Below are 14709 nucleotides of genomic sequence, written 5' to 3' on the forward strand. Positions count from 1 at the left end.
AAAATGGTAGAGCTGAAAGATCAAATTACTTATTTTCACAATTTCTTCCAAAGTGGTGTAATAAACAACAAATAAAGGCAGTCAGAAAGGGCCTGTTTAATTGCTTCCTTAATACTGGCCTAGGTTTTGATTTGTTGTAATCAAAATTAACAAAATTGAATTGTCCAAAATGTAATTTTCAGAAACAAATTTTAAGATATTAATCTTTAGTTTTACTGTGTATTTAGGTATCCTGGAATATTAGATCTCTATTCAAAACTTTACAGTAAGTTATTTCAGCAAATGTACATAGAGTAATAATTCTCAGGTGTAATTCTCCAGTGAGCACATAGCCTGCACAGCAGCCACTAGTGGGGAGGGACAGCAAAGGAGAGTAGTTTAGCATGATGTCTTCTAGTTATGTATATGGTCCCTGGGAATCAGTCAGCTGGCGCAAGGCAGAACAGCTCCAGGTTGTTCTATTTTGTGCCAGGTCTGGGACAGAGAATCCAAGAGCCTTATTTGCTCCTTGACAGTCCCCAGCTACGTTGATTAAACAGTATCTGTTTTGGTTAAAAGTTGAGGTGCTTCCCCCCCACCGTGTGAGACACATCAGTATGCATTTACATTTTCCTCACTGTTTAACCTACAATTTGCTATATGAATACCCAAAACATATGTGCTAATATTCCAAGGTGATGACTATAACGGATTGCTTTATTTAATCTGGAAGACTTTAATATGACTTTAGTACATGTCCTTAGATGCATGGATGATTTCGTAAGGTATTCTATTTTGCCATTATACAATTTTAAATTGTTCACAGTTGGGGCACTATTGTGTTTTGCACTGCATTAACCAATCAGAAGTGTTAGTGGAAATTGTGCTGCTAGAGATCATCCAATGTTCTCCCCAAGATGGGAGATCTGGATGTTTTTACAAACAGCTGCCTTTAAGTTACTGGTAAAGATCAGCAAACTACTGATCATAAAAATGTAGGGCTGGAAGGGAATGCTAGAGATCATGCAGTCCATTATCTCCCCCTGCCCTCCTCCTCCTCCCCCCAACCCTCCATTCCACAACCTCCTTGCTACTCTATTCCAGTACTTTAACTATCCTTATAGTTAGCTTAGATATTAGGAAAAACTTCGTCTCCTTTGTAGCAAATTCCTGTCCTGCCTTCAGTGGACATGGAGAACAATCGATCACCATCCTCTTTATAACAGCCCTCAACACACTGAAGTCTTATCAGGTCCTCCCTTGGTCTTCTTTTCTCAAGACTAAACAAACATGCCCAGTTTTGTTAACCTTTCCTTTTCCTCATAGGTCAGGTTTTCTAAATCTTTCACCTTTTTTGTTGCTGTCCTCTCCAGTTTATCCACATCTTTTTTTAGGCCAGGTTTATACTATAAACTTACAACAGAATAACTATATCACTCAGGGGTGTGAAAAATCCATAGCACTGTCTACATCAGGGGTTATGTCGACAGGAGGTGGATGAACTACATCAAACAGGAGAAGCTCTCCTGTTGGCACCACCGCAGTGTTGTAAATGTAGATCTGCCCTTAAAGTGTGGTACCCAAAACTCCAACTGAGGCCTCACAAATGCAAACTAGAGTGGGCTAATTATCTCCTGTGTCTTACGTACAATGCTCCTGTTAATACACCCCAGAATATTAGCTTTTGTCACAACCGTATCACATTGTTGACTCAATTTGTGATCCACTATAAAACCCAAATCCTTTTATGCGGTATTTCTGCCTAGTCAGTTATTCCCCATTCTGTGGGTTTGATTTTTTTTCTTCCTAGTAGAGTACTTTGTACTCTTCTTTAATTTTATCTTTTTGATTTCAGACCAGCTCTCCAATTTCTCAAGGTCATTTGAATTCTTCCAAAGGGCTTCAACCCCTCCCAGTTTGGTGTCATCTGCAAATTTTAGAAGCACACTCACCATGCCATTATCCAAGTCACTAATGAAAATTATGACTAGTACTGGACTCAGTGCAGACCCCTATGGAACCCCACTAGATACAACCTCCCAGTTTAACAGCAAACCATTGATAATTACTCTGAGTGTGGTTTTTCAACCAGTTGTGCATTTTATAGTAATTTAAGCTTCCCAAGTTTGCTTAGGAGAATGTAATGTGGAACTGTCTCAAAAGCCTTACTTAAAAAAAAGAAAAAAAAAGATATTACATCTACATCTTCCCGCATCCACTAAGTCAGTAACCCTGTAAAATGACTGCGTGTTGTATTCATACAGTTTTATTCAGTAATCTAATTTTATAGTTGGATTTATAGAACAAGGCTTCTATTGGTTAAATATTTTGAATAGCAATAATATTAAAATGTAAAAATAGGTCCATGGAGTCCAATAGGTTCTTCCAAAGAAGAACAAGCTCCTAATTATTTTTAAAGTATCTTAGGTAGCAGAAAAAGTTAGTGCTATGTATACCAATATAACACGTACAGGAAAGGGTACAGGTTAGATTGCTCAAAAAAAGTGGCCACTTTTTTTGAGCAAAGTTAATATTTTACACATTTCTGAAACTTAAAAAAATAAGGCTTTTTAAATAGTTTATTTCAGTATGTATTGTTCCATGGAAGTGTCACACTCTGTCTCAGCCTACTAAAGGGTGGTGATAAAAAAAGCATGATTATCTTCCCTTTACAAATTTTGTACATACATTTTGTTGAAAATAATTATCCTTCCTTATTTATCCATATTCTGTATATACCTTTACTTTTTTCCTCCATTGATGTGAATAAAATTACTTCTCTTCTGTATAGATTAACTCCTGCTGACCCCATCATGAAATTGTAGCTCCTATGATATTTAGTGCGAAAAACAAAGTGACCTAATGCTACACTCTGTCAAGTCCATAATTCCTCAGTTCCCATACTCTACAGTCCCTATCTCTGGCATTCACTCGTCCACCAATGTGCCACCTACACTGCTGCTTCTAAAGTCAGGTCTTGTTGCTCTTTAAGGGCACTGTGTTAAGCCGATTTCCCCTTTGGGCTTCTTGTGGAGGATTGGGTGGTTTGGATTTATTTTGGGATCTTATCCTGTGTGAGTGAAACACACACACTTATATACAGTGGGTGCACTTTGTAAATGAAAAATATACTCAGTTGGGCAAAGAGTTCAATCAAAACTATGTGTAAGAATTTAACATTGACAGCTGTATTTTTAATAATGTACTCTTTAGAATCCTCAAGCTATAATTAGAATATACTGTAGTCTTTTCATGACCAAGTTCTGAATTCTAATTTTAGAGACCTTAACTAAGTACTTAAGTATAAACCTGGTTATAGCTTTCACATGTTTGACAAGTTACAATTTTAAAATTATGAAACAGTATGTAAGATTGTTATAGATCTCAGACAAGCTACGTGAGGTACCTTATTTGCAAAAGGACTAGAAGACTAAGTCAAGACAATCAGTTTCTTGTCATAAAAATACAATATATCCAATTATACAGTGATACAATCTTTCATTTTAAAGCACTGCCACATAACCTTGCCTAATCACATTAAAGTTAATCTAAAATATCCCCAGTGGACCATAATAGGTCCTAGAACAAGTCATGGTTAAAACTTCCACTCAGTATTTCCTTTTTTTTTTTTTTTTTTTTTTAAATAACATACAAGTGACAGTCCTCAGTTTAAAGTCTATCGCCAACCCAACAAGACTAACAGACAGCTGACAAGGGAAGTTTGTCAGCACAATGTAGATGACTTTAAGTGAACTCCTTTCTGGAGAATGGATAATATACCATCTTGTAATATGATTATCTCAAACTGCATATGCTAAACTGGGATGGGACCCGGTCAGTATTTAGTTTGAAGAATTCCAGTAGAACCCAGAATGCTCCAGAAAGCTGTGTTAGCAACTCAAAGTGATTCTTCTCTCATAGTAATGTTGAACCAATATCGTTGCCTAATGCTAGGAGAGGCAATAGTTGCTATCTAGTGAATGAGATCCAAAAGTGAGGTCCTGATTACTTGTACTTATTAAACCTTGTGTGGTATTTTACACAAACCCTAATACCTAGGTTCAGTTTCCAATTTGGGTAACTAGTTGAGCTGGTTGAATAACTAAACTGATTTGTAAATATCTTCATGAATAAAAGCTCTAAGTTCCTTCATCTATAATTCAGAAGCTCATGCTGTTCAAGAATATTTGGACAACTGAGAAGAATTCATGAATTCCCAGAGGATCAACAACTTTAACATAAATGAATTCACCTGATTAGGAGTATGGAACAGCAGTCATATGAGGAGTGATTAATAAAAATGGGACTTTTCAGCTTTGAAAAGAGATGACTAAGGCAGGATATGACAGAGGTCTATAAAACCATGAGTGGTGTGGAGAAAGTAAATAAGGAAGTGTTATTTACTGTGTCTCATAACACAAGAACTAGGGGTCACCAAATGAAATTAATAGGCAGGGGGTTTAAAACAAACAAAAGGAAGTATTTTTCCACACCATGCACAGAGGTGGAACCTATGGAACTCCTTGCCAGAAGATGTTGTGAAGGCCAAGACTATAACAGGGTTCAAAAAAAGAACTAGATAAGTTCATGGAGGATAGGTCCATCAACGGGTATTAGGCAGGATGGGCAGGGATGATGTCCCTAGCCTCTGTTTGCCAAAAGCTGGGAATGGGCGACAGGGATGGATCACTTGTGATTACCTGTTCTGTTCATTCCCTCTGGGGCACCTGGCATTGGCCACTGTTGGAAGACAGGATCCTGGGCTAGATGGTCTTTTGGTCTGACCAAGTATGGCCGTTCTTATTTTTTTCATAGGGGCTAGAGAGCAACCCCACCTCACACTCACCCATGGCTCCAGTCCCATGGGAGTTGCAGCATCACAGGGGAGAGGTGGCCAGGCCATATTCGAGTGAGTGGTGTTATGATAAGGCACACACTATTCCAATGCCATGCAACCCTGTGCGCCATGTTGCGATGTCCAGATGAGGGAGATGGGCTGAGCTACCGCTTCTAGGTGTGGGGTAGGCTTAGGCTATAGCCCAGTGGTTCTCAAACTTTTGTACTGGTGACCCCTTTCATTGCCTAATGCTAGGAGAGGCAATAGTTGATATCTATCGAATGAGATCTAAAAGTGACCCCTTTCACATAGCTAGCCCCTGAGTGTGACCCCCCTTAAATATATAAAAAAAGTGTTTTTAATTTATACCACCATTATAAATGCTGGATGCAAAGCATTCCTGACCCCCCCGTTTGAGAACCCCTGCTATAGCCCCAGATGAAAAAATTGTTTTGTACACCTTCTTTTGTCAATTCCATAATATGCTTGAGAAAGCACCACGCATACACCTATAGACCGCCAGGGAGGGCGATTCCCCTCCAATCCCCTGCTCCCTCTTAGTTCCACCACTGCCAGGATGCCAGTCTGACTCCCCCAAAAACACATTCTGGCACAACTTGAGCCCTGCCTCCAGAAGGTGAAAGGGAACTCAAGATTCCCAAGTTGCACCCTTCCTCTTCTTAGTAAATATCTCTGAAATCCACTGGCAAAGCATGTGCCTCACCTTCTTGTTGTGCTTGTTCTACACAAAAGACAACAACATATTTCTGCTAAGCTAACAGTTACTCTATTAGTTTAGAGTAACAGCCATGTTAGTCTGTATTCGCAAAAAGGAAAGGAGTACTTGTGGCACCTTAGAGACTAACCAATTTATCTGAGCATAAGCTTTCGTGAGTTACAGCTCACTTCATCGGATGCATACTGTGGAAAGTGTAGAAGATCTTTTATACACACAAAGCATGAAAAAATACCTCCCCACACCCCACTCTCCTCCTGGCAATAGCTTATCTAAAGTGATCACTCTCCTTACAATGCGTATGATAATCAAGGTGGGCCATTTCCAGCACAAATCCAGGGTTTAACAAGAACGTCGGGGTGGGGGGTGGGGTGTTAGGAAAAAACAAGGGGAAATAGGCTTGAATAGAGACTGGGAGTGGCTAAGTCATTATGCAAGTTAATTGTATCCAATTTGCAAATGAATTCCAATTCAACAGTTTCTCGCTGGAGTCTGGATTTGAAGTTTTTTTTTGTTGAAGAATCGCGTGACCAGAGAGATTGAAGTGTTCTCCGACTGGTTTATGAATGTTATAATTCTTGACATCTGATTTGTGTCCATTTATTCTTTTACGTAGAGACTGTCCAGTTTGACCAATGTACATGGCAGAGGGGCATTGCTGGTACATGATGGCATATATCACATTGGTGGATGTGCAGGTGAAGGAGCCTCTGATAGTGTGGCTGATGTTATTAGGCCCTGTGATGGTGTCCCCTGAATAGATATGTGGGCACAGTTGGCAACGGGCTTTGTTGCAAGGATAGGTTCCTGGGTTAGTGGTTCTGTTGTGTGGTATGTGGTTGCTGGTGAGTATTTGCTTCAGGTTGGAGGGCTGTCTGTAGGCAAGGACTGGCCTGTCTCCCAGGATTTGTGAGAGTGTTGGGTCATCCTTCAGGATAGGTTGTAGATCCTTAATAATGCGTTGGAGGGGTTTTAGTTGGGGGCTGAAGGTGACGACTAGTGGCGTTCTGTTATTTTCTTTGTTAGGCCTGTCCTGTAGTAGGTGACTTCTGGGAACTCTTCTGGCTCTATCAATCTGTTTCTTCACTTCCGCAGGTGGGTATTGTAGTTGTAAGAATGCTTGATAGAGATCTTGTAGGTGTTTGTCTCTGTCTGAGGGCTTGGAGCAAATGCGGTTGTATCGCAGAACTTGGCTGTAGACGATGGATCGTGTGGTGTGGTCAGGGTGAAAGCTGGAGGCATGTACGTAGGAATATGCTTTTTTCCCACAGGACCCTTGCCTTGTTTAGAGCACAGAATGGACTTGCCCTGGTGATGAATCAGAGTTGTGCAGTAAAGGAGGATGTTATCCGTAAGACTGCGGCCTCATTTGTTGCAGATGTTTGAAACATACATAATGCATGATTTGGGACTGCAGGAAGAGAAATTATGTTCTCCAGATTAAGGCAGTTGATTGCTGCCTTGGATTCTCTCCCTCTTTGCCATTGAGTTCCTAGGATTGTAGGCACGTGACTTAAACCAAAACTTTCCAAAGGTGATTACTAACTATGTGTTCCTTATTTTCCAGGTGCCCAAATGGAGACCTAGTGTCTGCACTGCAGGAGTGATGAGCACTCTCAGCTGAAAATGAAGTCAATGAGAGCTTTGCTTGAACATATGAAGTGCTATAGAATGCGAAGCATGCTGAAAAATCAAGTCCTCGTTGTCTCAAATTGGCCACTCAAAATTAGTGGAAACTTTTAACCTCTGTGCCTCATTTCCCTACCTGTAAAATGGGGATAATATCACCCCTCCAGCTCACAGCAGTGATGAGAAGATAAATTCATTAATGGTTTGTGAAGAACTCTGATACTATGAGGAGAGCCCATAAAAACACCCATGGAGAAATTAATAATTTTGGCTCTGTGGCAGGGTTTCAATCATGTACATTAAATAAAACCTGGGGTCACACTCAACAATGAGGATAAAATACAATATTTAATAGCTGCTCATTAAGGAAGCCCCATTAATCCTGTGCACTGAATGAGGAAGAAACAGTGATCATGTAAACAAAGAACATTTCATAATCCTAAATATATGCTTAAATACCGTACTGAGCCAGGGCCATAGACAGGAAAAAGTGCACGTACACATGCTACTCATTTTCACTGTCAACTTAGTTTAGGTTCAAATCCTAGGTTTTGCTTTTTTCCAATAAAAAATTCAAAACAATGTTAACCGCTAGTATTCAATAATCATGAGTCAGGGCCCCAAGATTGGCTTAGAAATCATCAGATTCTAAAAAACAAATTGGGACAATACATGAGAACCAGAAAGTGAAATCAACTAGAAAATTACTACAGTACCAAGAAATATTACACTGACCAGTTTAATTCCATTCCCCATATTAAGTGCAATACACATACTGATATACAAAAAGTAAACAAAAATCATACATCTTACATTAGAATTTTAAAGGCTTGCAGCTTTAAAAATCTAAATATTAATATCCACTCCCTCCTTCTCTCTGGTGAGGAAAGGACAACATCTCTGATCCTCCTCCGTCCCTGCAGTATTCCAGCCTGAGAAGAGGCAGAAGCGGGATGAAGAACTGCTGAAGCTGCCCCCCAACCTGGAGGGGAAAGAGGGGACCCAGCAGCAACCTTGCTAGGATTAGGAGAGGGGGGGTGAAGAATCTCAGGAGGAACAGAGAGAAAGCTGAGGGAGGAAGGAGAAATGACTGAACTGATGGGATGCTGAACTAATGGGGGTAGGGTCAGAAGTAATTGCTGGGCAGGGGGTGGGCAGATGTGAGGGTGTGAGCTCCTTCAGCGGGGGCCAAAAATCACCTTCCCCAATAAATCTGGGAGAGCAGCCAACACTAATTGTCACACACACTTGAGGATGGGCAGGGGGAGTCCAAAAAAATCAGAGGACAGACAAAACACAATATAGCCGTTAAAAAAAAACATCTCATGATTTTTGATCACTTGAGCCTGGCAATACTAGAATCTCTAGTGTACTCGTTCATTGCTTTATAATAAGGGTTACCACAGCCTACCTGAATATTACTTCTCAAAACAGTCAGTGTTTTGTATTGTACAACTTCAAAACAATGGTTTGGGTAGTTCTGAAGATAAGGCACAACTCCCACACCTCAGAGTCCAGGTTACGGGTGCTAACTAAAATAAATTTGGCACCCTGATCGCAGCTCCAAGTAAACATTAATCAACATTATGGAAGCTACCATACATACTTTGGAACAATCAGGAATGACTGGCAGTTGGTGTTCACAAAAATACTCTTAGGCCTGACCACAAACACTGAATTAGCATTTGCTTCTAGAAAAGGGCAACATTATGAGATCAAGACTGAAGTAACGGATGAGCTACCTTGAAGTAGCTTGCTTTGCAGTTTCAATGTCTACAGATAAAACATTCATTTTCATTGCAGTTAATCCTTTAAGCATCACAAGCCCAAGACTGTTTTTACTTGCAGATGATCTCACTAAACAAAATTGTAAGTAGGAAACAGTGAAACTATGGGATGGCAGCTTAGCCTCTTATTCCACTGGACTCAGCTAGGTTAGCACAGCCAGGTAAGTCACCATATCTATTGAGGATCCCAGCCTCCTGCCCTTCAGGACTTTAAAATTCCATACAGTTTAACCTTTACTCACATTTACCCAAAGCTACCTGTCCCTCCCACTGCCAACCAAATTCTGGCCATCAAAACCCCACACTGAATATCAGAGGGGTAGCTGTGTTAGTCTGAAACCACAAAAACATCGAGGAGTCCAGTAGCACCTTAAAGACTAACAGATTTATTTGGGCATAAGCTTTCATGGGTAAAAAACCCACTTCTTCAGATGCATGGAGTGAAAATTACAGATATAGGCAAAAATATATATTGGCACATGAAGAGAAGGTCGTTACCTTACAAGTGGAGAACCAATGTTGAAGACAGACAGACAGAGACAAACACCTACAAGATCTCTATCAAGCATTCTTAAAACTACAAAACCCACCTAGGGAAGTGAGAAAACAGATTCACAGAACAAGACAGGTACCCAGAAGTCACCTACTATAGGACAGGCCCAACAAGGAAAATAACAGAACACCACTGGCCATCACGTACAGCCCCCCAGCTAAAACCTCTCCAGCGCATCATCAATGATTGACAACCTACCCTGGAAAATGATCCCGCACTCTCACAGGCTTTGGGAGGTAGGCCAGTCCTCCCTTACAGACCGCCCCCCAATCTGAAGCAAATACTCACCAGCAACTACACACCACACCACAGAAAAACTAACCCAGGAACCACTCTCTGTAACAAGCCCCATTGCCTTCTCTGTTCCCTTATCTACTCTAGCGACAACACCATAGGACCCAACCACACCAGCCACATCATCAGAGGCTCATTCATTGGCACATCTACTAATGCTGCCATCATATGCCAGCAATGCCCCTCTGCCATGTACATTGGCCAAACTGGACAGTCTCTACATAAAAGGATAAATGGACACAAATCAGACATCAGGAATGGTAACATACAAAAGCCAGTAGGAAAACACTTCAGTCTCTCAGGACACTCAGTAACAGATTTAAAAGTAGCCATTCTTCAAAAAAAAAAACCTTCAAAAAACAGACTTTAAAGAGAAACTGCTTAGCTACAATTTGTTTGCAAACTTAATACCATCAATTTGGGCTTAAATAGTGACTGGGAGTGGTTGGCTCACTACAAAAGCAATTTTCCCTCTCTTGGTATTGACACCTCCTTATCAATTATTGGGGGTGGACCATATCCACCCTGACTAAATTGGCCTTCAGCATTGGTTCTTCATTTGCAAGGTAACTCCCTTCTCTTCATGTGCCAATATATTTTTGCCTATATCTGTAATTTTCACTCCATGTATCTGAAGAAGTGGGTTTTTCACCCACGAAAGCTTATGCCCAAATTAATCTGTTAGTCTTTAAAGTGTCCCCGGACTCCTCGCTGTTTTCACACAGAACAAGCCAGCTTCCTACCCCACCCGAGACCTAGGTGTCTCTTCACTTGCAATCCCAATACAACTTCACGTTCTGCTACCATGTTTACCCAGCATCCTGTCCCAAATTAAGTAACGTTATCTCCCTCTCAAAGCGGCTATCCCTTGTGCCCCATGCTCACTTGGGGTAAACACCGCCCTGCTTCCGCAATCAGCTCCTAGCCACCCCCAGACAGCCCCTTACCCTTTGCCATTGCCAGCCCAGCTACAGGCAGCCCCCTGCACCCCCAACACGTGTCCCAGGCACCCCCCTGCACCCTCAACACGTGTCCCAGGCACCCCCAACACGTGTCCCAGGCAGCTGACCCCCGCTCCCCACAGCAGCCCCCCGCCCCGTTCGCGGCTCAGCATTCGCAGAGACTGAGTGAGGAACAAAAGGCACCGCGTCCTCCCCATCCCCACCGGGGGTCTGAGGCGACTCCGCTCAGGCAGCGCCGGGGTGACCACGGCAGCGAGCCGCCGCCCAGCCCAGCCCAGCCAAGCCACAGCTGTAGCCGGTGTTCCCGCTCGGCCGCGTCGGCAGGTATCGGCCCCGGAGCTGGGGGTGCGCGGGGGCGGGGAGGCGCCAGGCCAGGCCGCGGCGGTGCAGGCCGCAGAACTGGGCTGTGTGAGAGCTGCGCCTGAGGCGTCCGCGCAGGCCGCTCTGTGTAGCCCGGCCGGGGAGCTGCGGGCGCGGGCCCGGCCCAGAGCAGCCCCACAGAGCAACTGCCCCGCTCCTCCATCGCCCCCCTTACTGGCCCTCCCCTCCGTTGCCCCCGGCCCAGCCCACGGGCCCCACCTGTCCCTTCCCACCATCGCCCCCACCTTCCTCTCCATCGCCCACAGCTCTTCCCTCTCCTCCCCACCATCACCCCCACCTGCCCCCAGCCCTCTTCTCTCCTCCATCGCCCTCACCTGCCCGTTCCTGCCCTCACCTGCCCCCAGCCCTCTTGTCTCCTCCATCACCCTCACCTGCCCCTAGCCCTTCCCACCATTGCCCCCATCTCAGCCCCTTCCCTCTCCTCCATCTCCCCCACCTGCCCCAGTCCTTCCCTTTTCTCTTCTCCCCTCCCCACCATGGGCCCCACCTGTCCCTTCCCTTCCCTTCCCTCCCCTCCATCATGCTCACCTGTCCCCGGCCCTTCCCTCCCCACCATTGCCCCAACCTGCCCCTTTCCTTTCTTCCACTGCCCCTCACCTGCCCTCTTCTCCTCTGCCTTGTCACTTCCTACCCGTTCCATCTCCTCTGCCCCTGTCCTCACTCTGTCTCACACATTGCTCCCCTGCCCATTCCCCAACCCCCATCCCATCCACTCTGCCCCAGTCCCCTTCACTCCTGGCCCATCTCCACCCTCTCCCATTGCTCCTCTGTGCCTGCCCGTTCACCTGTCTCCATCATTCCTCCTCTCATAACCCCTCCCATTCCATCTCCTCTGCATCTTACCTGCCTTCCTGATCACCGTCTGCACAACCCAGCCTATGCCCCTTCCCACTCCTGCCTCTCCCACTTCTCTATACATCCCATCCCCTTGCCCCATCACCCTTTTACACCTAACCTGACACATGATTATGCACCTGCTCATCACATATGTTCTTAATTCCCCTCCGGCCTGTCCCCCTGTCTGTCCATATCATAGGTCCCTGTCCAATCCCTCTACACCTAAATCTCTCTGCCCTCATTCCCTCTCTCCATTGTATCACAACCACCTCTGTCCCAGCACCTCTCAATACCTACATCACCTCACTACACCTGCTGTTCTACATACTGTAGACTAAGGAATCCAATGAAATTTATGTTTTCTATGCCTGGTTATTCTAGTCTTTAATGTTATATTCATGGTAAAAATCAATTTTCCTGATAAGGCATTGGACAAAGTCTGGCTGAGACTACTATGCCAACTCTACTCCGTCCTTTCCTGTATTTGATTGATTTGCTGCTGATGTTCCTTTGTTGTTGGGATTTTCTACAGAGAAATCATCAGCATTTTTAAGAGATGTGTTCATGGTATTTCTAAAAATGATTCCCACCCCTTCTTTATTTCTGGGGGAGAAAACATACTGAACTTTGTCTTCTCCGCATCAGTCTAGACTCTAAGGTCTGTAGCTCCACAAACTCCCCGAGGTGCGTTTGGGCTTCTTTTTAAAAAAAAAAAAAAAATTGCAATCGGCAATGGCTCACTTAGGAAAAGTCTACACTACAGTGCTACTTCAGCCCAGCTGCACATCTGGTAAAGATGCACAGTGCCAAAGAGAGAGCACTCTCCCATCAGTATAATTACTCCACCGCTGTGAGAGGTGGAAGTTATGTTGGCAGGAGAGTGTCTCCCACTGACACAGTGCTGATGTGGACAGCGCTTAAGACGATGTAACTTGCGTTGCTTGGGGGTGTCTCTTTCACACCCCTGAGCAACATAAGTTATATCGACTTAAGCGGTAGTGTAGACCAGCCCTTAGAGCAGGGATGGGCAATAATTTTCACGGGGAGGGGGGGCGGGGGCACTCCATGAATTTTGGTAAGTTGTCACAGGCCACACATTTCTATTATATTAATGCAGGGAGTGTGGGGTCTGGGAGGGAGTTTGGCGCGTCTCTGCGTGTTCCTTAGGGGGTGGGGGGCAGCGGGTCTCCATGCTCTGCCCGCTCCCGCAAGCACTGCCAATGGGAGCTGTGAGGACTGTGCTGGGGGCGGGGTCAGCGCGCAGAGCCGCCTCCCCTCCCCACCCCCCACCAGAGGCGCGCAGAGATATGCCAGCAGCAGCCAGCCACTTCTGGGAGCGGCATGGGGCCACAGCAGGCAGGCAGCCTGCCTGAACTCCCTGCTGCGCCGTGGGACTTTTAGCAGCCCAGAGATTGCGAGGGGGCAGCCAAAGAGCCTGGCGGGCTGGACAGAAATGTTAGACGGGCAGGGGCCGTATTTTGCCCACTCCTGCCTTAGAGACTAACTTTTAAGTAGTCAAGCTTGGAGTCTGGGGATAGTGAATTATTTTTGCATTCAAAGCTGGTCATTGGTTTTAAAAGATAAAAGGACTTTAAAATTCAAGCAGGTCATTATTTATGGACGGTGCATTATGTAATATAGTTTAGGGAACAATTTTGCAGTGCACTGATTTTGAACGTTGACTAGCTGACCTTAAATAGTTTCTCCCCCTTACCCCATCTCTGGTTTGTGATATGTTTAAGCTAAATAGTACACGAATATTACAAAAGTTGGGGATTTTTTTCAGCTGTATATCTAAACTAGTTGTGCTTTTTTTTGTTTTCCTTCACAAGTTTTCTTTGGTGTAATCACTTTTGCATCTCATGGCCCCCGTCCTACAAAGATTGTTAACTTTACATATTCTGAGTAGTCCTATTGATTGCACTGGGACTACTCAAAAGCCAAGATTTTCAAGTGATTAGTGATTTAAAGTGCCCAACTGAGACACCTTAAAAAGGGACTGATTTTTAAGGGGGCTTATGTTGAGTACTTTTTGAAAAGTAATTCCATTTAAGCTCTCAAGTTGAACACCAAAAATAACTAACCACTTTTGAAAGTCTTGTCTACCATGTATAAAGTTATGTATGAGTGTCAGTCTTGTAGAACTCATGTCAGTCTTTCCGTTGCACTCTTTTTGATGTCTCTGAGCTACAGAAAATGACACTCTTGTTTTGGTAAAATATTTTGAATTACTGTACATGGGTATAACTTTTTAGGCCTCAGTATACAGTATGCTTATGTGTTTTCATGGCTTGTCACACATTTTTTTGGTATTATTTGATAAATTTTTGGCAAGGAATATTTATTGCTTTGTATGTGTGTTTAGGAGTAAGACTGAAGAATAATGTATGAAAATTATTGACATCATGACAACCATCAGACACAGAAAGGGAATAAAAGTCACAGACGTTGCTGAAGATCATCTGTCACAAGAGAAAAATGTGAAGCCTGATGGAAAAGTTCGATCTGGTGGGTAATTATAAGAAATGTCGTATTGTGGACTCTCACTAATGTCAATCTTTTGGTATCTACCCTTATGCGCAGATGAGAACTAGGTATTGTACCAAATCTTTATCCAAGTATAGCCAACCTTCTTTATGATCAAAGCTACTGTAGTCACGGGACACTGTAGATTACTGCGCTAGATTCTATTACCTGTTTTCAAGTTCTAGTTT

The 14709-nt window shown here is 43.7% G+C and overlaps 2 protein-coding genes across 5 annotated transcripts in view; both read left to right on the forward strand.

Moving 5' to 3' along the window:
• ZNF507 (zinc finger protein 507) overlaps positions 1 to 9822 on the forward strand; it is a 59199-nt gene extending 49377 nt beyond the window's left edge. For both annotated transcript variants that reach the window (XM_037877358.2, XM_037877361.2), the window contains one exon: positions 7120 to 9822. In XM_037877358.2, coding sequence (XP_037733286.1) covers positions 7120 to 7159 — 40 coding nt within the window. In that variant the 3' untranslated portion in view covers positions 7160 to 9822. The remainder of the gene's footprint in view (positions 1 to 7119) is intronic.
• An 846-nt stretch (positions 9823 to 10668) lies between these two features.
• Positions 10669 to 14709, forward strand: part of DPY19L3 (dpy-19 like C-mannosyltransferase 3) — a 64206-nt gene continuing 60165 nt past the window's right edge. The window contains exons 1-2 of one of the 3 annotated variants that reach the window (XM_037877928.2): positions 10669 to 11101; positions 14361 to 14503. In XM_037877928.2, the coding sequence (XP_037733856.1) occupies positions 14383 to 14503 (121 nt within the window). In that variant the 5' untranslated portion in view covers positions 10669 to 11101; positions 14361 to 14382. The remainder of the gene's footprint in view (positions 11102 to 14360; positions 14504 to 14709) is intronic. The other 2 variants (XM_043526462.1, XM_043526463.1) reach the window with 2 other exon arrangements.

This window comes from Chelonia mydas, chromosome 12 (assembly GCF_015237465.2).
Source record: "Chelonia mydas isolate rCheMyd1 chromosome 12, rCheMyd1.pri.v2, whole genome shotgun sequence".
Classification (NCBI taxonomy): Eukaryota; Metazoa; Chordata; order Testudines; family Cheloniidae; genus Chelonia; species Chelonia mydas.